Source organism: Moschus berezovskii, chromosome 10 (genome assembly GCF_049115385.1).
Source record: "Moschus berezovskii isolate FMDL1 chromosome 10, NW_MosBer_1.0, whole genome shotgun sequence".
Lineage (NCBI taxonomy): Eukaryota > Metazoa > Chordata > Mammalia > Artiodactyla > Moschidae > Moschus > Moschus berezovskii.
Genome location: NC_142469.1, coordinates 95482709 through 95508663, shown reverse-complemented (window position 1 = coordinate 95508663; position 25955 = coordinate 95482709). Strand labels below are relative to the sequence as shown.

The 25955-nt window shown below is 45.1% G+C and overlaps 2 protein-coding genes across 5 annotated transcripts in view; one reads left to right on the top strand and one right to left on the bottom strand.

Annotated features, from left to right (window-relative positions):
- The window catches only part of ZBTB2 (zinc finger and BTB domain containing 2), a 28310-nt gene extending 23318 nt beyond the window's left edge, over positions 1-4992 (top strand). Inside the window, exon 3 of one of the 3 annotated variants that reach the window (XM_055432794.2) lies at positions 1991-4992. In XM_055432794.2, the coding sequence (XP_055288769.2) occupies positions 1991-3362 (1372 nt within the window). In that variant the 3' untranslated portion in view covers positions 3363-4992. The remainder of the gene's footprint in view (positions 1-1990) is intronic. The other 2 variants (XM_055432793.2, XM_088840824.1) reach the window with 2 other exon arrangements.
- A 9068-nt stretch (positions 4993-14060) lies between these two features.
- The window catches only part of AKAP12 (A-kinase anchoring protein 12), a 109997-nt gene continuing 98102 nt past the window's right edge, over positions 14061-25955 (bottom strand). For both annotated transcript variants that reach the window (XM_055432980.2, XM_055432981.2), the window contains 2 exons: positions 16174-21082; positions 14061-15129 (listed from right to left, as the gene is read on the bottom strand). In XM_055432980.2, the coding sequence (XP_055288955.2) occupies positions 16182-21082 (4901 nt within the window). In that variant the 3' untranslated portion in view covers positions 14061-15129; positions 16174-16181. The remainder of the gene's footprint in view (positions 15130-16173; positions 21083-25955) is intronic.

Below are 25955 nucleotides of genomic sequence, written 5' to 3'. Positions count from 1 at the left end.
TAAATAATTGAAAGGACTATAAAAAATCTCCAAATAAAGACATGAGTGATCTGTGTGTCTTTTAAAAACAGTCACAAAAACTCTTTCCCTTTCTGTTGTCAAAGGGGTACTAGTATTTATGCTTGATCTTTGCTTATAAAGAATATATTCTATAAAGCCTTCCATACTTTATAGTCAGACATTTTACACATGATTATTTGTATGTAGGCATCTTGAAATTTATACACATTGATGGTAATACAGTAATTATTCAAGTATATTTTATCACAAATAGCTTTAAAAGCTAGTCACTTGCCTCCCCCTTTTTTTAACAGAATAAAATACTAAATTTAGAAGAGCAGATTATACTGTTACTATTTTAGCATATTGGAAAATACTTAAGATAAATAGCTAAAGGGCCCAAAAAGAGTCATAATAGTAATAAGTAGTATAATGAAAAATGATTATAAATTCTAAAAGCATTCAAGGCAAATGTCTTTGAGGTTGAAAAATGCATTGTCAGTAGAATATATTCACTCAGTAGGTGACAGCACTTATACCTCATGTAGATCTTTATCTCCTCGATTTATGGTGATGTGTTAGGTTTTCTTTCTTTACTGATAATTTAGGGAGGGTTCTCGGGAGCTTTTTTTATTACTGCTTGAATCTGCACTCTTTCTAGGATGATGCAAACACTGAAATATGCAAGTTAGACCATCAGTTTTGCCACAGCTCCTTTTGGTACCTTATGTAAGCCACTGAACCTTGGGGAATCTTGGTTTCCATATCAATCATCATTCCAGATCTGCCTCTTCTATCCAGGATTGTTTTAATGGTACAAAGAATCTTGGTGTCTTGGCTTAGAAGTTAGACTCAAATTTAAGTCCCACCACTTACTAACACTGATACTGAGCAAGGTTTAAATCCCTTTGAGCCTCAACTCCGTATCTGTAAAGTGTGAATTGTTGTTGAGTCACTCAGTTGTGTCCGACTTTTTGAGACCTGATGGATTGTAGCCCACCAGGCTCCTCTGTCCATGGGATTTCCCAGGCAAGAATACTGGAGTGGGTTGCCATTTCCTTCTCCAGGGGATCTTCCTCACCCAGGGACTGAAGCTAAGTCTCCTGCATTGGCAGGCGGATTCTTTACCACTGTGCCACTCGGGAAGCTCCAAAATGCGAATTAATGGAAATTCAATGAGAAAATGCCTATAAATCCCAGCTGCAGTTCCAATGATGAGGATGATTATATTTGATAAACAACTGAGTTGTGTCATGGCTGCTTTTCATGTGATCCAGTGATACTGGGACGGTGATCAGACTCCACTGGAGCTGGAATGTGGCTCGCCTCCCTGGTTCTTTCCAGGTCTGCCGCACTCTGCCCTTTGTGCTGGAGAGAGCAGAGGGGTTCAGAGCAGGGACAGGAGATTTAGTTTTTCTTACTTTGTGGTCTTGCTCTTAGGCACCAGTCTAACTCCCCTACGTTATGCTATGTGACTCTTATCTTAAAAGATCCGTTGAGCTCCAGATAGCGTTGAATCAATATAAAGTCCTAGACATTTAGCTGAAAGATATGCACATCAGGGATTCTTAACCATTTACTGGGTCATGGGCCACTCAGCAATGGATCCTCTCCATAAAACACAAAGTTGTTTATAAATGATATAATTTTACATAGGTTACTAGGAGAAAGACTACGTCAAGGGTCTATGAGTTAAGATACCATATTTCTTTAACATGAATTATCCTTTCTTGGTCCTTTAAAATATCTTTATTGTATTCCTGTCTGTTCTATTAAGAAGCCTATTAAGTTTTAGAGTTAAATCGCATAGGTTTCCGTTGAACACCCTCTTGAGTGTTCCAGTTCATGAAACTCAACAGTAAGAGATGGGAGATGGGTCTTGTTTCATTTGCCTAAGTAAGAGCCCTCCTGGTTTTCCCCTAGGGTTTTATGGAATCACTTGAGTCAGGGACCGCCATCCACTGACAGACTTTTCTCTTGTCTCTTTCAGTGAGTGCGTCCGCTTGAAACCCACCGACATCCAGCCGGACATCTTCAGCTATCTGCTGCACCTCATGTACACGGGGAAGATGGCACCACAGCTCATCGACCCGGTGCGGCTGGAGCAGGGCATCAAGTTCCTGCACGCTTACCCGCTGATCCAGGAGGCCAGCCTGGCCAGCCAAGGAGCCTTTTCTCATCCCGACCAGGTTTTCCCACTGGCGTCATCCTTGTATGGCATTCAGATCGCAGATCACCAGCTAAGACAAGCCACCAAGATCGCCTCGGCGCCTGAGAAACTTGGCCGGGAGCCGCGGCCGCAGGCGACCCGGATGAGCCAGGAGCAGGGACCCGAGGCCTCCCAGCTCTCCCAGCTGCCCTCCAACCTGAGCCAGGTGAACCGGATACGCATGACCCCCTCAGACCCGCTGCAGACCTCGCTGTCGCCCGACCTCGTCTCCACGCCCGTTCCTCCCCCGCCCCCCGGGGAGGAGACCAACCTGGAAGCCTCCTCGTCCGACGAGCAGCCCGCGCCCCTCACCATCGCCCACGTCAAGCCGAGCATCATGAAGAGGAACGGCAGCTTCCCCAAGTACTACGCCTGCCACCTGTGCGGGCGGCGCTTCACGCTGCGGAGCAGCCTGCGGGAGCACCTCCAGATTCACACGGGGGTCCCCTTCACGGCCAGCCAGCCCGGCGAGGGCCGCGTGCCCCTGTCGCTGTGCAGCAGCGCGGCGGACCTCGGCAAGGACGCCATGGAAGTGCCGGAGGCGGGCATCATCAGCGACAGCGAGCTGCAGCACATCTCGGACTCGCCCATCATCGACGGGCAGCCGCACTCGGAGACGCCGCCGCCCTCGGACATCGCGGACATTGACAACCTGGAGCAGGCGGACCAGGAGCGGGAGGTCAAGCGGCGCAAGTACGAGTGCACCATCTGCGGCCGCAAGTTCATCCAGAAAAGCCACTGGCGGGAGCACATGTACATCCACACCGGGAAGCCTTTCAAATGCAGCACGTGCGACAAGAGCTTCTGCAGGGCCAACCAGGCGGCCCGCCACGTGTGCCTCAACCAGAGCATCGACACCTATACCATGGTGGACAAACAGACTCTGGAGCTCTGCACCTTTGAGGAAGGCAGCCAGATGGACAACATGTTGGTTCAGACGAACAAACCCTACAAATGCAACTTGTGTGACAAAACGTTCTCCACTCCCAACGAGGTGGTTAAACATTCATGCCAAAACCAGAACTCAGACGTGTTCGCCCTGGAGGAGGGGCGGTCCATTCTCCTGGGCAGTGGGGACTCGGAAGTGACGGAACCCGACCACCCGGTGTTAACTTCCATCAAAAAGGAACAGGAAACAGTGTTGTTAGACTGAATGTTACTTATCTTTTTAAAAACTCATTTTTACAAAGACTCTCTTCCTTCCCTCCCCCCAATTCAGAACTCTTGTTCTCCATGGCATGATACAGACAGGTCCTGGCCCCATTCCCCCCACCCCTTCTGCCCTGTCCCCAGCCCCTCCTCTTAAAGGCTCTGTGCATTATAAACCTGGAACATATTTCTTTAATTCAGGGGATATTGGAAAGATAATGGTCAGTAGTACGTATAAGCTCATAGACTTGGAGAAGTTTTAGATGATTTAAAAACCTACTTGGAACTAATGAAGGGTGTATAACATTACAAAACAACTCCAATGCAATTTGGCAAGCTAAAATTATGACTTTCCCTGGGCAATAAGTCTCCCTTCTCAGACAGACAATGTCTGAAAAATACAGCATGCTTCTTAGAGATACAGTGGGGCTCTGTAACTATGCAAGATCTAGAGGTGTGGGGAAACTTCAAGCCCAAGAAAACATTCTTAGTAGTTATCCTCCAGGTGTCTTATTTCAGAATGCATCCTTTGAGATTATGTCCGGTTAGGAGAAATCATTAATTGAGAAATCTGCTTGAACAAAACACAAAAGAGAAAAAGTAATACTGTGATGGCAATCTTAATTTTTGGATAAAACATGACAAGCTGTGGGTCTGTGTGTTTGGAAGAGAAAATGTGTGGATGCTTGCTGTGAACAGGTGGATTAATGCACATGCCTTATCTAATTGCTGGCTTTTTTCAAAGCTGAATAACAACAAAATATGTGTTTTAGTTTCCAACAAATTTGTTGGTTGTTTTAAAAATCAGACTTGAAAATACCATTCTATAGATTGTCTTTCTGAATAGAAAACAACATGCCATTCTAGCAGTTGCCAATGGTAAATTTGTTTTTAGCACCAGTCAACTGCTTTTAAATCAGTGTGAGTATGCAGCGGGGAGAAGATACAAGGATATGCATCTTACAGGGAAAGTTGTGAGCAAATGTAGGAACTTTAATGACTTTAAATGTTACTGCTGATAGTTTACTGGCAACATTCATTGAAGCATCAAAAATGGCAGAGAGAAATCAGGACAAAAAATTGCTGTTTGGGAAAAAGCTTAATTTTGATGTTTAGTCTCCCATTTAAAAAAAAAAAAACACCTGAAATTTCCTCCATTGGCCTGAAAGCAGTAAAAGTTGTCCATTAATCTTCCTTTAGGCCAATAACAGAATGGTCTCACAGGATAAAACAGGAGCCAGAAATAAGGACCGAAGGGGAAAGGGAAGAGCAGTTAATAACTGTGCTGTATGTGTATGTTAAAAACTGAATATCCCATCATCCTACTTCATGTATAGTTGAGTTCTCAGATTTGTAAAGTTTTTATACATACTTTCATTGAATAAACATTTGATTAATGGGTATATGATTTTATCTCTCTATTACTTTGTCTGTCAAAAAGAGACAGGAAGGGCGATTAGAGAACATTGCCCCGAGTCATTTTCTTGCTGTAACTCCTCTTGTACTTGCTAAACTCTGGGCAGATTCCCCTAACCTGGGGGGCATCTTTTCTATTTGTAAAATGAAGACAGTAACTGCACTGGATCATAAAACTGTGAGAATCAAACGAGTAAACAATGTAAGAAGAAGCTATGAAGAGGCAAAGTTTGACCACAAGTTAGTCTGGATATTGACTTATTCAGCTTTTTTTACGAGGAAGAAAGAGGTCAAAGTGTTTGCCTAAAGATGACACAAATACAGGCTATATCAACCTAGATTATTAAATACTAATAATCCACTGATTCCATATTAAAAAAAAAAGCTACAGTAGTCCCTCCCGACTTACCCTCAGTGAATACATTCCACGAATCTGAACAGATAGTACCAAACTCCATAGAAGTTATGTTTTTTCCTATACATCCATACTCAAGTTTAACTTATAAATCAAACACAGTAAGAAAATAGCTGAATTGCCAGCATCACTGCACTTGTGCTTTGGGACCATTTTTAGTAAAATAAGGGTTACTTGAGCACAAGCACTGCTGTACTCTGACAGTCGGTCTGATAACCCAGATGGCTACTAAGTGACTAACCAGCAGAATACGCTGGGCAAAGGGATGATTGACACCTGGGAGGGATGGAGTGGGCTGTGCAGGAATTCATCATGCCACTAAGAATGGCTGCAATTTAAAACATATGAATTATTTCCAGAATTTTCCATTTAATATATTAAGATGAAGGTTGACCTCAGAAAGTGAAAACTTCAATAAGGCTGTGTGTGTGTGTGTGTGTGTCACTTAATTTTGTCCGACTCTTTGAAACCCCATGGACTGTAGCCCATTAGGCTCCTCTGTCCATGGAATTCTCCAGGCAAGAATACTGGAGTGCGTTGCCATTCCTTTCTCCAGGGGATCTTCCTAACCCAGGGATGGAACCTGGGTCTCCTAAATTGGAAGCAGATTCTTTAATCTGAGCCACCAGGGAAGCCCTTGGAAAAGGGCTATATATTTACATCTCACAATTTAAATGAGAGTCTTGTGCCAAGTTAGCTTCAGTGAGTATCTGAAAGGGAAAATCAGAGTGTGCCTCCCAGCCCTTCCGGCAGACAAGAAAGTCATGGGAGTCACTAAGGATCTGATAGGTGAAGAAAGAGGGGTGAATGCCCACATCCTGATGAAGAGAAAAGGGCAGGCACTCTGTTCCCCTGCTGGAGTGCAGGCGCTCTTAGCAGCTTGCAGTCGCCTCTTCTGTGTGGCAGACCTGGACAATGCCAGTTCCCTCCCTAAACCAAAAGCCGAGTACAGATAAAGAAGCCAACTCTACTCTGGGATGCTCTGTTCCCATTTAATCCCAAGAGGTTATAAACTAACAGTTTATTCTGAGTTTTGGATGGTACTAATTTTTTTTTTTAATTTTTAAAAAATATATCTAATTTTTAGCTATACTAGGTTTTCATTGCTGCCGGCAGGCTTTCTCTAATTTTGGCTGGAGGAGGCTACTCTCTAGTTGCAGTACACAGGCTTCTCATTGCAGTGGCTTCTCTTGTTGCAGAGCACAGGCTCTAGGCTGTGCAGGCTCAGTAGTTGCAACACACAGCCTGAGTTGTCCCGCAGCTTGTGAAATCCTCCTGGAGCAGGATTTTGCTACACTGGCAGGCGGATTCGTAACCACTGGACCACCGGGGAAGTCTGATGGTACCACCTGAAATAAGCTTTGGCCATATCAGTTGAAGGTATGAGCAATCTGAACACCTAAGCTTCAGGATGAATTTGAGCTGCTGTGGTGGCTTAAAGAATTCATTGGCAGTGCAGGAGCCACAGGAGACGTGGGTTCGATCCCTGGGTTGGGAAGATCCCCTGGAGCAGGGAATGGCAATCCACTCCAGTATTTTTGCCTGGGAAATCCCGTGGACAGCCCTGGCGGGCTACAGTCCATGGGGTTGCAAAGAGTCAGACAGGACTGAGTAACCAACACTCCCCCACACTCTAGCCCTTAGTAACACCACTGGGTCTATGACTTTTCCTTTCTTGGGGAAAACAAATGATTCATTCAACAGATGTTGCTAAAAAATAGATTTGTAGGAACTGTAGGATTTTATTTTTACCATAGGAAATATCCATTCAAATGTATTTATCAATTATCCTTCAATTAAGCTGAGAAATAAATTAACAAGGTAGCTTGGATAATAACAAAAGAATGGAGTCTAGGGTGGACCTCAAGCCTTGTTAAAGTCACAGAACCGGTCACTATTCTTGTTTGTTAACTTTACCTTGCCAGAAAGGGAAGGGCTGAGACATCCAAAATGAACGCTTCAATTTCAAAATGTCAGACCTCAGTCATACATTTCAGGGAAAATACCAAATTGCTGTGTTTAAAGAGATATATAAGCACTTAGAAGGATAGTTGCAGAAGATGGTGTGTATATAGATAGTACTTCCTGAAATTTGGCTGGGAACTGTGATGGGGGAGGGGAAGCCCTCTCTTACTAATCCACTAGGAATTAATTCTAAGTATGAGAACAGGGAGTACAGTTTCTTCTAATGCAATTTAACTTGTTCTTCAGGTTGACTGCATTTTTATGACAATCTTTGCTTTATTCCTCCATTTTGGTCCAGAACCAGTTATTGCTATACATCACTTGCAGGTAGGCAAGATGTAGGCCCAGAAATCTGTAGCCCAGATAAAAGAAATTATTGGGCTTAAGATACTGATCGATGAAACTTCCTCTTCTAGAACTAGCTCTCCCAAAACACAATTGGAAGAATATCACTGAACTGTTAACTCTCTAAATGAAACTGTTAGCTCTCTAAATAAAATAAAAATTAAACGGAGACTCTATAGTATTAAAAAAAAATGGACCAGGGTGAAATGATGTTCTATGGTTTCATTCTTCTTAGACAAATCAAAATGTTTTAAACATAAAAAGTAGCTATGAATTTTTGACTCAAACTTGTCTGGAAAACAGTCAAACCTGCCCTGCCTAAATTCCCTGATTATTGGGAAGATCGCTCCTCATGAAGAAGGCATTACAAACTGAAGGGCTGAGCACACAGAGATAAGATCCTGTATTGGTTGTCCGGGTGCTCCAGGTTTTAAGTAACTCCTCCCAGCTGTCCTGTCAGACACATGTGCTGTGTTTCCAGTTAAAGAAATTGACGCCCAAAGAAGTTAACCAACTTTTATGAGGTTGTCCAGTCAGGATTCAAACCCCCATGTGGCTCAACTCTTACCTTCCCAAATGTGCAAACATTTTTGTGGACTAGAAGTGACTAGGGGGAGGATTGTCAGGAAAGGGGTGGGTATCTGGAAGGGAAACCTTTTTCACCTGTTAACCTATTCATGCTGCTATTGAGGAGATGAACTTAAATCTGACTTATTGCCTCTACCACAGTGGTTCTAAAACTTCAGCACATCAGAATCTTTTGGAGGACTTCATAAAACAGACTGTAGAGTAGCTGATGTTGAAGCTCCAATATTTTGGCCACCTGAAGTGAAGAGCCAACTCATGGGAAAAGACTGATGCTGGGAAAGATTGAAGGCAAAAGGAGAAGGGAGCCATGGAGGATGAGATGGTTAGACAGCATCACCGACTCAAGGGACATGAGTTTGAGCAGACTCGGGGAGACAGTGGAGGACAGAGGAGCCCGGCTGCAGTCCACGGGGTCGCAAAGAGTCGGACATGACTTAGCGGCTGAACAACAGCAACAACAGAGTATTTGATTCAGTCGGTTCAGAGTGGGGCCCAAGAATGCACGTTGAACAGGTTCCCAAAAAAGGATGATGGTGATGACGCTAGTAGAAAATCTGGAGAACCCCGCAGGAGGAGAAGGGGATGACAGAGAATGCGCTGGATGGACAACAGTCGGTGGACCTGAGTTTCAGCACACTCAGGAGTTAGTGAAGAACAGGGAAGCCTGGGGTGCTGCAGCCCACAGGGTCGCAAAGAGTCAGACACAACTGGGTGCCTTAGCACAGCACAGGAGTTATTTTAGGCATGCTACAGTCATGGGGTTGCAGAGTCGGATGCAACTTAGCAATTGCACAAGATTTGTTCTAAACCTCTCTGTTCTCGTTCTGAATGCCTCTAATCTCTGAGCACAGAAAAGAATGCAGCCAAAGCAACTAAACGCCCCAACTAGTTTTTGAGGAGGCCACCTAGACAATCTTCCTTACTCTAAGAAAGGCAAAGATCTGGATGAGGAAACAAATGGTGGTCATTAGAGTCCAGGTCTCCATATCCTTTCTGCTACCATCTCTCTGCCTAGGAAATCCTTCCTTGCTGTTAGCCATTTAAATTTATTTCTATGATTTTTTTTTTTTTTGGATTAGCAAAAGACAAAGTAATCCTTTTATCTTTCCATTTAGATGAAGATGCCTGGAAATAGACAAAGGTCCGAAGGTAGCCAGCCAGAAAGAACTGGGCACCAGGAGGATGCACGGTCTAGGGAGCTCAGGGAGAGACCTTGCTGGCTTGGACCCCTTGCAGCCAGAGCCCCGTCCCCAAGAGAGCATGCCCCCCACCTCCACCCTAGGAAGAGGTGCTAGCAGACCGCAGAAGCTGAAAAGGCAACAGCGAGAGGAGGAAAGATAAGAAACGCAGATGATGCACAAAAAGAACATGTCTGAAAAAGATGTTTATGGTATTAATATTTCAAAAACAGCAACATCATTATTCTGAATCTATCAAGATACAACTGTCATCAGGTTGCTTCTGGTGGGTAGTTTTATTAAAACATCTAATTACTGATGTTAACGTACTATGGTGCATTTTGCTTTCTAGTTTATCAAGCACCCTGTGAAGCACCCAGTCATGCATTCTGAAATGAGGAAACTGCTGAGACAGGGTAAGCCTCGCCTTTCTTGGTCACCAAAGTCTGTGCATGAGATTTTTAAGCAGTGTCATAGGGATCTGTGTAGGTTTTCTCCCCTCTGTTCCTCCCAGGGCATAGAGAGGACAGAAGAGCCGTTGATGTCTCTCTGTCCTTTTCTAAGACCCATATATCCAGTTACTGATCCTGCATTTTCCCTTGGAAATCTCATAGGACTCTCAAATTGAACTTTTTCCAAACAAATATCATTGCCCACCTCTACCCATGTCGGTGTGTGCTGGTGGCTCAGTCGTGTCCGACTCTTTGTGACCCCATGGACTGTAGCCCACTAGGCTTCTCTGTCCATGGGATCTTCCAAGCAAGAATACTGGAGTAGGTTGCCATTTCCTTCTCCACGGGATCTTCCCAACCCAGAGATCGAACGCCACCCTGCATTGCGGGCAGATTTTTTTACCGTCTGAGCCATCAGGAAGCTCATGTACCCATGTCGGCTCCTGACTCCACAACCAGGTTGGCAATGCAGAAACTTCATTTTTTTTTTCAAGGTTTGTCATTTTATTTGGGGAAGGGATTGAGGGGTTTTTGGTTTTTAAGTTAGCCTAATGTAAAGTGTCAGACTTTATTTTGGGGGGGCTCCAAAATCACTGTGGATGCTGATTGCAGCCATGAAATTAAAAGACGCTTACTCCTTGGAAGGAAAGTTATGACCAACCTAGATAGTATATTGAAAAGCAGAGACATTACTTTGCCAACAAAGGTCCGTCTAGTCAAGGCTATGTTTTTCCCGTGGCCATGTATGGATGTGAGAGTTGGACTGTGAAGAAGTCTGATCGTCAAAGAATTGATGCTTTTGAACTGTGGTGTTGGAGAAGACTCTTGAGAGTCCCTTGGACTGCAAAGAGATCCAACCAGTCCATTCTAAAGGAGATCAGTCCTGGGTGTTCATTGGAAGGACTGATGTTGAAGCTGAAACTCCAATACTTTGGCCACTTCATGCGACGAGTTGACTCACTGGAAAAGACTCTGATGCTGGGAGGGATTGGGGACGACAGAGGATGAGATGGCTGGATGGCATCACCGACTCGATGCATATGAGTTTGAGTGAACTCCAGGAGTTGGTGATGGACAGGGAGGCCTGGCGTGCTATGATTCATGGGGTCGCAAAGAGTCGGACACAACTGAGCGACTGAACTGAATGTATTCTCCTTGTGCTTGTTAATTATACCAGGTTATTTGGAAGTTTTAGAACAAACAAGAAAAAGCAGAAGGGTGAGTTAGTGCTAGGACCTAGCAATCCATATCCTGTTGTTTGAAAATAACATATTGAGCCGTAATTTCGTCATTTAGGAAATATTATTCCAACTCTGGTCTCCAAATATGAACACTGTCTATGGGGAAATTTCTCTTAAGCTTGGATGTAATAGTTCTCGTGTTAAATGTCAACAAGAAATAGGAGAATATGTAAAAAGTCACGAGATTGCTTTGGATATGGTACAGATGGGGACGTCCCTGGTAGCTCAGCAGGTAAAGAACCCGCCTGCAGTGCAGGAGACTCAGGTTCAGTCCCTGGGTTGGGAAGATCCCCTGGAGGAGGGCATGGCAACCCACTCCAGTATTCTTGCCTGAAGAATCTCATGGACAGAGGAGCCTGGTGGGCTACTATAGTCCATGGGGTTGCAAAGAGTCAAACATGACTGAATCAACTTGGCATGCACTATACAGATGCCTGTAATATTTAAACATCAAAAAAAGCGGGGGGGCGGGGGTGATTTCTAAGCTGTGATCACATTATTTCACCACAATGCCATCTCTAAGTCCTGGTCACAGCTACAGTCTGTGTTATCACATAAGGACTGGTGATCTATATCGCAATTTTCTAATTTATAAAAGGAGAGCCAGGTCATTTACCTAATTCCAGTGATATACCATAGGTTGGAGATGGTAAGGAACTTTGTGGTGAGGAGGAACTTGCATTTGTACAAAAATTGTGCCAGGCTGCCCAGATTTATCTCTAGAATCACATTAGAAGTGCAGTCATGTGACACCAAAACTAGGATATGGATTGCTAAGGGAACTTCCTGGTGGCTCAGAGTAAAGCGTCTGTCTGCAGTGTGGGAGACCCGGGTTCGATCCCTGGGTCAGGAAGATCCCCTGGAGGAGGAAATGGCAACGCAATCCGGTATTCTTGCCTGGAGAATTCCATGGGCAGAGGAGGGCTACAGTTCATGGGGTCACAGAGAGTCAGACACGACTGAGTGACTTTTCTTTCATGCCACACTGGTCACATTCAGGTGCCAGCCTCTTCCTGGGAATCCTTGCACTGTGCCCATTTCCTTTCCTGCTGTCAGACAAGGGTTTTCTCACTCTGGTTCTGGTTCCCGGTTGGGATTTCAGAGTGTGGCTATCCAAAAACTGTATAAAACTGTGCTCATTTGTGGAGTTGGAGGTCAGCCAGAGGCTTAATGAGAGTCTAATCAAAGGGGTCCCTAACCCGAAAAACTTAAGAATCACTGAAGAGATTTCTGTGCACTCATACACTCCCAGGAAGCTCTGTGGACAGTGTCGCAAGGGATGATTAAGTTGCAAGGGATGATTAAGTATAGTTAAAAGTGGAGGTGAAATGCATAAATCTCACGACAGTAAAGAGCAATCAAAATTGAATTTAGGTGAAATTACAGAAAGAAAATCCATGGTATTTAATTAGGTTGCATTTTATTTAGATAAATGAAAAATCTGCATCCCCCCCAAACAGAAGTAAGAATCAAATATTGTCTCAGATTAAAGGAAAACTGCTAAGCTTGAAGCTTACACTGAAAGCTAAAATTTCCAGCCCTTCAATATCTCAAAGGAAAATACCAGAACAAAGTTGTCTGTGTAGCAGAGATAGGCAACTCGGGTGTACCATTAGCAAAAGAACCTGAGGGGGAACATTTTATATTCCTCAATTATAAGAAATGGCAAGAGTGTACAAGTCTTGCATTCCTTTCTATTGTACATGGCTCCATAGTAACGCAAAAATTAGCAAAGTTTAGGCACTTGCTCCAACTTCTGCAGTTTGCATTTGATGCTTAAGGACTTCACAACTTAACAGCAGCTTTAAAATTATAATACAGAATTGTATGTCCTGCTACTGTTAATAGCATTCCTCCTGTTAATAAAACAATGATGCTTAACGGACACAGGTACAGACCTTGAATGGCAGTAACCCAGGGCACATCAAAAGAGCACAGTCACAGCAAGGAACTGCCACTGAAAAACCAACTGTGATGGCTAGAATGGCCCAGCTAAGACCACATACCAATAGGATGAAGTGGCAGGATGGAATTTAAACCCCCAAAAAATGACTACCATGAACTACACAAATCTTTAATTTGTTCAAAACAGCACAAACCTTCTTTCCTGCCATAGAAAGGAAGTCAGTCAATAATCAGAAGTCAAATGAACTCCTTAAAAACTGCTGTCATCTCCAAATTTCAGTTGATCTTCAGAAACTGACACCAGCAATGGGTTGTTTCTTTTTTTTTAAGTTTCAAGTTGGCAAAAGAAAGATCTTCAGATCAGAGCGTGTTTTTTAATTTGGAGATTTTAAAGTTTAGCAATTAAGCACAAGTGGCTATTAAATGTGCAAATGACTCCTAAAAGGATATTAAATGTTCTCCAACTGCAAGGCCATATGCTCTTAGCATGAGGGGTATTTCTAATATGGCCAATTTTTTTTTTAATTGTAATCAGGTTTGTTGGTTTATGAGAAACTACTCTCCAGTTTTAACAGTCAACTGTCTTTTGGCTGAAAAAAAAAGAAAAAAAAGGACTATTCTAGTTTTGCTTGAGTGTTATGCTTTAAAATAATTTAATCGGCAGTTGAAATTTAAGTTCTTAAACTGGAATACTGAGTTTAAGTAAAATTTAAGACGTGTATACACCAGGCCGGTTCTACCCATGAAAAAGTGGAAACTTTCCAGTAGATAGGGGACAGTTCTGTGTGTGGCAATTGTTTGACAGAATCTTTTGTATATTAGCATGAACTAGAAATCACTTTGACACTTTAAGAATTTTCGCCAAGCTCGCCTGTTAGGCAAGGCATTCTTACTGCTAAGCTTTCTTAAAATGTCTTTCTAGAGACACTGTCATTGACACATATTAACAAAGAAAACTATCTTTCTCAGGAAGCACCACCAGATGGTAGCATTGTTTCAGCACCTTCAATCTGAAACGCTCCTGGTTTATTTCAGTGGAGGCCATTCTGCCCTTGACTTCCCCTAATCTGAAACTTAAACCGACGTAAAGCAGTGACCCTATGTAGTGACTACATTGGAAAGTTCTAGCTTCTCTGCTTTTCGGATGCAGTAAACTTAGGACCCAGGCTGCCTATTATCTAAGAAATCCAGCAAATCTAAGTGAAGCAAATGTTTTATTGAAATCAGTTGTCAAATCACAATTTATCCAAATGAACATAATGCTACATTGTTCTTAAAAGAGTGGGCACAAATATGGCACAGATAACAATCTAGCATCTATCAAAATACCATTTGTAAGGAACCTGACTTATTTCGTGCTGTGTGTGAATCAGGGTCCAGCATGTAAGGTCGACTCAAAAGCAGTCAATTCTTTTCTTGATAACGTGAAAACATTTCACTACTTTGCCTCAAAATGAAAGCACACGCATCCATCCAAACAACCATAACAATTAGGAGAAAAGACTCCAACTTAACCTGCTCCTGAAAAAAACTTCCTTCCAACCTCCACCCAGGGGCTAGGAAGAAAAATTTCCCAGTAACAATGGGACATTCTGTATGTCTCCCCCCACCCCCGCAAAAAAAAAAAACGCGCCTTTTATTTTTAGCATACTATGTATAATAGGAAAGTGACCTATTTCAGAGTGATACTGAACATGGAACCTAATCCTTAAGTGAATTTTAAAAGAGGTGGCGCTTCTGATCAAGAATGTTATTTCTAGAGGGCTGTTTTCAAAGGCTGTAACTGAGGCAGCAGAAAGCTTCCCGACTTCACTGTGGCCGCATGCCCCCGTCATATAATGTGTGATACAAAAGGAATTGCACGACACTGTACATTTCCTTAGACGTTAAGAAAAAAAATATACAATAGATACAGAAGGAGGGTTACTTGAAACATACATATAAATACATAAAGAATGATACTCCAGTTTGAGAAGCAGAACCAAGAATTGCCAACTCCAGTTCCGGTCTAAGAATTGAGGACCTTGAATCAGAAACATTATATGGTACCGAGGGAAAATGTCAGTGTGGTCTTGACAAGAGGAAATGTTATCTGGCTACAGCTCCCGATGAAGCCTCAGGATTGTCAGGGGTTCTCGGGAAATGAGAGCAGTTGACATGTCTGTTTTCCGGTTTCCAAAGTTCTGAAAGACTGGTCTCGTCAGCAGCATTCAATTTCTTCCCCTACTTGTCTTCACATTCTGGTCTTGCAAGGACACAAGTGTAACTGTGGAAGGAAGATAGAATCAAAAGTAAATGAAATCTGCTTTTCCTCTCATTTCTGCAATAGCACTAAGTTGTCAGAGTGAGCTGCGGCCAATGGGAAACCCTAGTGAAAACCACAGGTTGAACTCCGCGGCAAAAAAAACATGGTGAGGGGGTCCATAATACAATGTCCTTTGCTATTGAGTGGGACAAAAAGTTTGTTTGGGTTTTTCCATAAGATGTTCCAGAAAAACCCAAAAGAACTTTTTGGCCAACCCATACTCAAACAGCGGGGAAGACAATGGCAAGCCACTCCAGTACTCTTGCCTAGAAAATCCCATGGATGGAGGAGCCTGGTGGGCTGCAGTCCGTGGGGTCACTATGGGTCGGACACGACTGAGCGACTTCACTTTCACTTTTCACTTTCACACACCGGAGAAGGAAATGGCAACCCACTCCAGTGTTCTTGCCTGGAGAATCCCAGGGACGGGGGAGCCTGGTGGGCTTCCGCCTATGGGGTCACACAGAGTCGGACACGACTGAAGTGACTTAGCAGCAGCAGCAGCAGCATACCCAAACAGCAGTAGTTAGGCTCTCATACGCACTGGAAATGTTTTTAAAGTGCTTGTCACTATGCTGGTGGAAATCAACATTTTTCCCAGAGAGCTATAAATTAACATTTCAAGCAGCAGCGTATAAACCTACTCTGGACTTCTAGTTATTTTTTAAAAAATGCAACAAACTAGCTGGTATAGTGCTGAGTGAGCACAACAAATTTCTTATGTCCTCAGGCCAAACACATACACAAATGCACACTTGTGTGCGCACACACAGGCCTCTTTATTTTCTTAGAAAGCAGTCATACTGGGGGTAAAACGAAGTCACTACTCTTAGGACACCAGTAAGACTGATGAGTAATGAGAAAAAGGAAACTAACCTGGGTCTCCTAGTCTGGTTGATGGTTATTTCCCCAGATGTAGGTTTGGGGTAAAATCCTAATTATTTGAACTGATAACAAATCTGCCATCTGAATGCGGGGGAAATGATTTTTTTTCAAAGTACTCACATGATGTTTTAGGATTCTGTGGGTTCGGGTTTCGCCAGATCTGTCTCTTGGTTCTTTGTCTCCTCCTGTGTTTGTGTTTTCATCTCTTTTTCCAACTCGGTCTGCACTTTTTCCTCCTGGCTGTCTCCCTTCTCTTTCAGTTTGGGTCCATTTGTATCTGGGGACTCTTTGGTCAAGCTTCCTGAGGCCTCAACATCCTCTGGGGTTGAGGTTTGGTTTCCAGGGTCACCGGCAGCATCACCTTTTTCATCTTCTCGGGATTCAAATGGTGGCTTCTTTCTTTCTCCAAACCCGGCACTGCCGTCATCTTGCAGCACAGACTCTGTTTCAGGGACTTCTCTCTTTTTCTGGGATGGGAGAGCTACCTCTTCGAGCCGCTGGCCATCTACCCTGGAACCTTCTATGCTAGTGGCCACTACCTTCTCTGAAGCTTCATTCGCATCTTTGGAAACACTGGGATGTGCGTGTTTGGCTTCTAGAGGTTGTGTTTCATCCACCGGGCAGGCCTGAGGTTCGCTTTCTTCTTTCTCCATTTCCTGCCCAGCTTCCTGGCTGTCGGCTTCTGCCAGTTGAGCCTGGGTCTGGACATCGGTGGCCGTTTCTTCCGTACTCCCCAGACAGTCAACGGCTGTCTGAATCACACTCTGTACAAGTCTGCAGCTCTCCTTCTCAAGTTTCAAAATCTCACTTTCCGCCTTGCCGTCTTCCTCTCCTGTGTTGCTGTCTCTGCCTTCCTGACCACCAGCCTGCTCGCCGTCTCCACCCAGCTCCCGTTTCTGTGATGTGGTTTCATCTCCTTCCAGGTCAGCGCCGATGCCTTTTCCAGGTGTAATAGATACTATCGCCGCTATTGATTCTGCTTGAGCCTCAGTCCCTGTGGACGCCACATCTTCTTCCTCAGGCTGGGCAGGAAAATCTTCGTCTTTTTCTGAGGACTCTTCTTCTGGTACTAGATGTGCTTCTGCAGATTTCAAAGGTTCGGCTGCTTCTACAATCTTGATAGCTTCTCCTAAGACCTTCTCCTCCACGGCTGCAGCTATCAGAGCTAATGCTGCCTCAGAGCTTTGAACTGGGATTTCTGTGCATGCCTCTTCCTCGGAAGCCAGCAGGGAAGAACTTCCCTCAAAACTGATGACTTCCTTTTCCCCGTCGATGAGGGCGACATTCACTGTCTGAACCAGTTGCTTACTGAGCTCTTCACATACGGCCACAGCTGGTTCCTGCTCAAGTTTCTCTTCATTCCCTGCAGTTGCCTCCACTTCCACTGTCTCCCTTTGCCCTTCAACTACCATCTCTGTCTCCACTGGGGTTGGAAGAGACTTATCAGGACTCTGGAGTTCTATATTATCATTCTCTTGAAATCCAACTTTCTTAGTAACGTCCTCCTCAAGGACAACTTCAGTTATCTTTTTCTTAGTTATTTCTGTGTCGGCAGACACAGAAAGCCCTTCCACAGATGGTTCTTCTTTGGCTTCCTCGTCAGAACACTGGCCAGTCTCTTGAATCACCTCAGTCTTTGAAAGGATGGCTGCTGTCTCCACCGTTCCTTCCTCTTCATCCATGTGTTCTAGACGCTCTGCCATCTTTGAAGACCTTTCCTCCCGCGACTGAAAATCAGAAGATGCTGCAGGCAGCTCTTTCGGTGCAGAAAGTGCCTCGCCTTCAGTGACCTGGGACTGAGTGCCAGCTGGAACCTCACCATCTTCACGGACATCCGTGATCTTGTCTGGCTGGCTTAGATTTGAAGTGTCAAGATCTGCTACTGGGGTGCTTCCATTGGTCTCACTGTCCGTGAGGGTTTCTGCTGAGTCAGGAGCAACAGCCTGCTCTGGGGCAGTCTCTGCTTCTACCCCAGTCCCGGTTTCAGCCAGACAAGTGCTCGCCAGCTCCCCAGTCTCTGCACTGTCTGTGCCTGGAGGAACTTCTCCCAAGCTTTCCGCGGTGGCCTCTGCAACCACCTTCTCCTGTGTCAAAGTCTCAGTTTCAGTATCTTGGACAAGTACTTTGGATGCTCCGTCCATCACTTCCTTCAGATCGAGGGCCTGAGAATCCTCCTCGGCCTCTTCCACTTTCTCCAGTATTTTTGCTTGTCTTTTCTGGGTTGTCTGGATGGTGTCGTCTGGCAGCTGTGACTCTTCTCTAACTTTTTCTGCAACGGCCTGCAGCACCTCCTGGGTCCTCCTCGCCTGGTCCTCCGCGTCAGGCACACCACCCTCCACCTCTTGCACTGGTGTCGCTTCCTCGGTGGTGTCTGGAGAGTCAGTTAACTGAGAAACAGCTGAAACCATGTCGGTGGTCTCTTCTGCACCAGAGGCCTCTGTGGTTTCTGCGGCTGTCACAGCTTCCGAGGTTAATTCCACCTCGCTGGCCATCGTGTCATCACTGGCCTCCTGGCTCTCTGGCAGCGTTTTGGTAACGATGGGGGTTTCCTCCGCCACGACTTCTCTTTCAAGCATCTCCTCACTTGGTGGTGTGGCTTCATCTTCGGCTTGTTCCAGAGGTTCCCTAACCGAAGCCGAGATCCAGGAGGGCGCCCTTTCTTCGATGTTGGTAATGGCCCTTGTCCCGTCCACGACTACCACTGACATGGTGTGAACCAGAGTCTTGCTGAGCTCCTCCGACACGTCGACATCCACCTGCTTCTGCTCGGGCCCCTCCTGGCTTTTGGGGGCTTGCTGGGCTTCGGTTTTCTCTCTTTCCACCGCGTCGTATTCAGACAGAGGGACCACGGCTGGGATGTCCGCATCGTCCTCGTTGGCCTCCGTGGGCCCCGCCTCTTCGACGGCGGCTGGTTCCTGCTTCCCATCTGGCCTTTTCTTCCTTCGCCCGGGAATAAACTTCCGGATGGAAACCCAGGACTCTTCTTTCCCCGGCTCAGCCTCCGAGGCTGCATGTTCTGCACCAGACCCAGCTGCAGAGTCTTCGCTTCTCTCTTCCAGTTTTGACTTCGATTTTTTTCTCGAGGTGACCAGTCTTTTAAAGCTTTCCCAGGTGGAGACGCCCTCCCCTTCGGTCGGGCTGCCGGCCGGCTCGGGTGAGGAGCTGCCCGGGGGTTGCTCATGGTCCTGGGAACCAGCAGCGGCCGCCTCCGGGCCCGGCTCCTTGTCCCTCCCAGCCTCCTCGGCTCTCTGGCCGTCCCCTCCGAGAGGCTTTGGCCCCGCTTCGTCGTCGTCGGAGGACGCTTTCCTGGCTCTCTTCTTGGATGACCCCACGCAAATCAGGGCTTCCCAGGACACGGAGGTGTCGACCTTGCGCTTGGGCTCCTCGGGCTTCGGCTCCTCTCCGTTCCCTCTGGCCTCCTCCTGCACTTCGGAGGCCGCGCTCTCCGTGGAGGACAGGGTGGCGCTTTTGACTCTGTCCGCCTCGTCCTCCTTATCGCTTTCAGAGAGCCTTCGCACGCGTTTCTTGGGCGTCACCATCTTTTTGAAAGATGCCCAGGGGGTGACACCACCTTCCCGCTTCTTCTCCCCATCGGAAGTGGTGCCTTCCTCCGCCTCCCCATCCTGGCCCGGGGCCTCAGCCACCCCTTTCTCCAGGCAGGTGATCTCCTCGGGCTCTTCGGGAGACGAGGCTGAGCTCTCACCGCCCTTCGGTTCGTCCGGACTGTCGGGAGAATCCACGGAGGCGGGGGGCTGCTCCCCGGCCTCCTCGTCGCCGCCTCGTTTCCCTTTCTGTTTCTTTCCAGAGAGCTTTTTCAAGCCGGTGCTCGTGAACAGCTTCTTCAAAGGGCTTCCCTGCACCTTGATTCTCTCCTGCGAGGACAGCATCTCGGCCTCGCTCACGGTGCCCTCGGGGGGCGTGGACGGCGACGTCGCGTCCCCGCCGAGCTCGGCCGCCGGGGAGTGGTCCCCGCTCGGGGCGCCCGCGTCGTCCTCCGTCCGCAGCATCTCGGCCGACTCGGCTTCCTGCAGGCCGGCGCGCGTCTCGGTCGACTTGTCGGGCGGCGAGAGCGCCACTGCTTCTTCCGCTTCGGCTTTCGGCTCCTCCTGGTCCTTCTCAGTGCTAACGTGGACTTCGGCGACAATCTCGACCTTTTCATCGAACACTTCGGTGGCTAACGGGGCCGGTTTCTCTTCGGGAGGTGCCTGCGCTTGGTCCTCAGCGGGCAGCTCCACTTTTTCATACTCGGCCGACAGCCTGGCGTCCTGGGTGCTCTCAGGAGCCTCCCGGGCAGGTGGCTGCTCGCAGGGCTCTTCCATCTTCTCATTTCCTTCGGCGTTTTCTGGCTCCTGTTCCTTTTTCTTCTCGGAAGCCTCCAGCTCCTCCTCCCGGGGCTTCCTGAAGCTGGTCTTTTTGCGCCAGCCGGCCCAGCCTTGAGTGAAGAATTTTCTGAAGGGCGAGGCGGTTTCGCTGGCCACGGGACTAGTCGGGGAGTCTGCAGGTCTGGCGGGTTCTTTCTCCTGTTTCTCTTCTCCTTCATCTTTGCCTTCCTCAGCGGCTTGACCAGCCTCGGTGTGAAGGGAGGTTTCCGTGCAGCTCTGCTCACGTCGGGGCGCCTCTTCGGGTTTTTCAGTGGCTTGTTTCAGTTCACCGTCTTTGGGTGTCGCGTCCCCCGTCTCGCGGCTGGGTTCCGGGTGGTCACCAGCCCCGTTGGACTCTCCTGCCCCTTCACTTTCATCCTTCTTGACGGTGAGGAGCTGCACGCTGTCAGACTTCTCGGTCTTATCCTTTTTCACGGTGAATTTGAAGCCGACAAACTTGAACACCTTCTTAAATCCCACGTCGTTAGCCTGGGGCTCAGGGGGTTGCATCAGCTCATCCACGCTGCTTTCCGAGGCAGGGATCGGTTCCATCACCTCAGGCATTTCCTCCTTCTCCTCCTTCGTGATGTCTTGAACCACCGCTGAGTTAGCAGCCATCTCTTTGTCTGAGTCCCTTTCACTCACATCTTCAGACTCTCTTTGTCCAACTATTAACAGAAAGAGGGGGTGGTGGGGAAGAAAAAGATAGACATGATTATAATTTTTAAAAATTAAATATTTAAAAACCATGACCAGTGAATAACAGTCTAGCAATTCCAAGATCAAGATCGTGTAATGGTCTTACCAGCATCTGTAAATTTCAACAGATTGGGCAGCTTTCAAATGACCCTTAAAAATTCAGGTTCAAAGGTACTACTCTGCTCTTTCTGTTCCTTTTAGAGGGAAAGTTAACAAATTCAACTAGCAAAAAAAAAATTAGTTATAGGTAAGTGGCCACATCATCACTGAGCGTCCTGAGCTGCAACAAAAGATCGTTCATGACCCAAAGACCTTGCATGCCACAAATAAGACCAGGTACAGCCAAATAAATAACTAAAAAATGTTTTTTAAAAAAGACAAGAGTTGGGGGAAGATTTTTACAGATGAAGTTTGAAACCAAAGCAAGGAAATTATTTGATTGGCTATAGCTTAAGCAGTTGCCTTATTTGGGAATGCCCAGTTGGCTGTTTGTCAACAGACTTAGGAAAAAAAAATCACTTTTACTAACACTATTCTAATAACTCATTCAGTCAAGGATCTAAAGATGCTAAAACTTTTGGGTGAAAGGTTGTCAGCACACCTACAGTTTTAGAGTATCAACACAGGTAACTTCATTTCAAAAGAAACAACTTCCTTTACAATGGAGAAATCTTCCAGGCACTGCCATAACCAAGCCATCAGAATTAACATCCCCAATAACAGGATAAAACTGTTGTCATGCTTCCTGATGTGAAGCACTGAGAAGGCCAGTAAATCTCCTACATAGTACTCCTGACAAAAATGTTTAACAGAAGAAACTCATGTAAAAATAGACAACAGCCTACAGTGAAGAACATTCTATAAAATAACTAGCCCGGACTGAAATATCAATGCCGCAAAAGACAAAAATCAAGCATAAATACAAACACATGTCTACAAATAACTTTCAAATATACTAAGGAGAGAGAATGAGGGGGTAGGGAGAAGAGAGAGAAGAGGAAAGAGCATGAGATAAAACATCAGTGAATGGTGACTTAGGTCATGTGTATAGGGGTGCTTATTCTACTTTTTGAATTGGTTTATATTCTAAAACTTGTTGGTGGTTAAAGAAGCTAGTCAATGTGATTTAATAAAGGGTGAAGTGAAGTCGCTCAGTCGTGTCTGACTCTTTGCGACCTCATGGACTGTAGCCTACCAGGCTTCTCTGTCCATGGGATTCTCCAGGCAAGAATACTGGAGTGGGTTACCATTTCCTTCTCCAGGGGATCTTCCCGACCCAGGGATTGAACCCGGGTCTCCTGCATTGGAGGCAGACGCTTTAACCTCTGAGCCACCAGGGAAGCCCTTAATAAAGGGTGGGATGTGCTAAATCTAAAAAATTAAGAAACCTAACAACCAGAGATGCCAGGTGTGGACCTCAGTTGGATATTTGTTAGAGCAAGTCAGCTCAGTGACACTTCTCGATCTTATTGGGAGAATGCTTTGAGATTACAGGCAATGCATTTTTACCAAAATGAACTGAAATGAAAGGGTAGAAATTCTGACTGAAAAAGAAAAGCATGCTACCAAACAGTCTACATACTATGACCTCACTTTGGTTTAAAAACTCTGTCTCTCTCTCCCCCACACACACACTGTTCACATATGACTTCAGGAGGATCAACATGTAATATACTTTAGTTTTACTTGTCCAAATTTAAAAAATTTTCTAATTAGTATTGCTGTTGTTTGCTTTTCTACTTAATATTATTTTATTTTTGGGGGGGAGGCCTCCAAAATCACTGAAGATGGTGACTGCAGCCATGAAATTAAAAGATGCTTGCTCCTTGGAAGAAAAGCTATGACCAACCTAGACAGCATATTAAGAAGCAGAGACATTACTTTGCCAACAAAGGTCCATCTAGTCAAAGCTGTGGTTTTTCCAGGAGTCACGTATGGATGTGAGAATTGGACTATAAAGAAAGATGAGCGCTGAAGAATTGATGCTTTTAACTGTGGTGTTGGAGAAGACTCTTGACAGTCCCTTGGACTGCAGGGAGATCCAACCGGTCCATCCTAAAGGAAATCCATCCTGAATATTCATTGGAAGGACTCATGCTGAAGCTGAAGCTCTAATACTTTGGCCACCTGATGTGAAGAACTGACTCACTGGAAAAGACCCTGATGCTGGGAAAGATTGAGGGCAGGAGGAGAAGGGGATGACAGAGGATGAGATGGTTGGATGGCATCACTGACTCAATGGACATGAGTTTGAGCAAGCTCTGGGAGACGGCATGCTTTGGTCCATGGGGTCACAAAGAGTTAGACACAGCTGAGCAACTGAACTGAACTGATTGCTTTCTGTAATAAATAAAAATATCAATTAAAATTGACACACAAAAAGGTCCCAATAATGTTGTAACAATATATTTAACCAGTTTAGATACCAGTGCTTGGAACATAGCAATAAGTATTTGAAATACAAAAATTCTTTGGAAATACAGAAATTATTTGCATCTCCAAATCCATCATCCAATTTACATCAACTTATTTTTCCATGAAAATAATTTTATTGTTTACGTGAAATATTACTAACCTATGTCTACAAATTTCCATCGGAGTGTTTATTTGGTTTGATTTTGAAAGTGAAGCCTAGAAAGTTCAGTGAAAAATTGTCCTAAGGAATCACCCAAGACCAGAGTCCTGTTTGAACATGCTTTATACTGTGCTATATGTGCTATACCCTAGGGGCTTTCCGGGTAACTCAGCTGGTAAAGAATTTGCCTGCAGTGCGGGAGACCTAGGTTCAATCCCTGGGTTGGGAAGATCCCCTGGAGAAGGAAGTGGCAACCCACTCCAGTACTTTTGCCTGGAAAATCTCATGGACGGAGGAGCTTGGTGGGCTACAGTCCACAGGGTTGCAAAGAGTAGGAGGACACAACTTTGTGACTAAGCACACACGCCCACACACACCTTACCCTTAGGTTCTTTTCCCCTTGCTTTTTCTTTTCTAACATGACCAGGTTTTTTGGTTAGTCGCAGATAAAACCCCTGATCATCAGGGCTGCTGCTTCTGCTGAGAGGAAGGAGAGATAGGAGGAGGTGCTCTAGCCCTAACCACGCCCAACGGGTGGGTGGGGCTTTGTGACAGTGACAGCCACCCGACAGGGTGTCTCTAAGAGTTTTGAGAATCAGGCAATTCCCACTTTTTTCTCATTGATATCAGTCAGAATCTAAAGAAGCATTAAAAAAAAAAAAACAAAAATAAAACCGAACTGAACATCTTAACTATTTAATTATTTTTGCTGCACCACGCAGGCAGGATCTCAGTTCCCCAACAAGGTACTGAACCCAGGCCAAGGCAATGAAAGCCTGGATCCCAACTTCTAGGCTACCAGGGAACCCACCAAACCGAACATTTTAGATAGACATTTTAGGAAGACAAATGAATTTGATTAATTTCAAGTGCTCTTCTTAAAGGGTACTTTTCTTTTCTTTCTCTTAAAAAGAAAAAGAATCACTTCAAGAAACAAATCCTGAACTCTAATTAAAGACATGCATGCTTGAAGTGTTCAGGAGTGAAGCATACTGATACCTGCAACTTACTTTGAAATGCATAAAAAAGAAGTAAGATGTGGGTTTCCCTGGGGCTCAGGGGTAAAGAATCTGCCTGCCAGTGCAGGAGACACAGGTTTGATCCCTGGTTCGGGAACAGCCCACAGGCCACGGAGCAACCAAGCCCGTGTGCCTCAACTATTGAGTCTGTGCTCTAGAGCCCGGGAGCTGCCACTGTGGAGCCCTGGAACCTCAACGACTGAAGCCTGTGTGCCCTGGAGCCCATACTCCATGACAAAAGCCACCACAATGAGAAGCCCATGCACCGCAACTAGAGAGTAGCCCCCACTTGCTGCAACTAGAGAAAAGCCCATGCATCAAAGAAGATCCAATAAATAAATAATTTTTTAAAAGGATGGATTCATGAATGGATGGAGGGATGGATAGTTGGAGAACTATATTATTAGACAAAATGGTAAATGTTAATTATAATACCTTAAAATTTTTTCATAAATAAATTTTGGGGAAAAGCTCCCTGGGTGATAAAAAACCACTTGGAAATACACATTGGTAACCAACTTTAGATTTTATAAACAAGAAAGGAAAAATTACAGCCCACATTAAACATGGAGGCAAATACCCAAGAGAGAGAAAAATCCAGACATATGTGACAGACTGTCCAGCAAACCCAACCCTGACATTCTTTTAAGTCAGAATCTTCTAGGAACACTCTCTCCCCATTAATTTTTTAAAAGTATGTATAATTTTCTGAAATAAGAAAAGTGCTCTAAGTTTTCATTTGCTCCTATTATAAACCAGCTCTTAAGTCTAAAAATTCTTGAAGTTAAGTGGATTTCCATGAACTACCATAAAAATTTTCCCAATTATAAAAGCATACTCACAAGAGAACTTTCTGAAAACGCTTTGAATGCAACACAAGAGATATGACCTTCTTTTTTTAAAAGGTGGATGGTATCACTGAAAATATACTGGAGGAAAAAGTGAAACCCCAATAATAAACTCTTCTACTATAATTTTACTAGCAATGCATGCACATATAACCTTCCTGCCAGCAAGAGTGAGGTAAAATTATTTATAAACTAACCTCTCCAGAAACCATTAAAAAATGCAGAGACACTGCTAACAAAGTGAGAGACAGCAGGTGTTATACACATCATTTCTGCCCTACTGCCCCACTCCATGCTTCTAATCTGCATTTCAATCCGAAACACTTATAAAACTCTGGGATGACTGGAATGTTTACAGTCAAAACTTGGGGAGGCAAAGAAGAACAGCGGCCAACTGGCA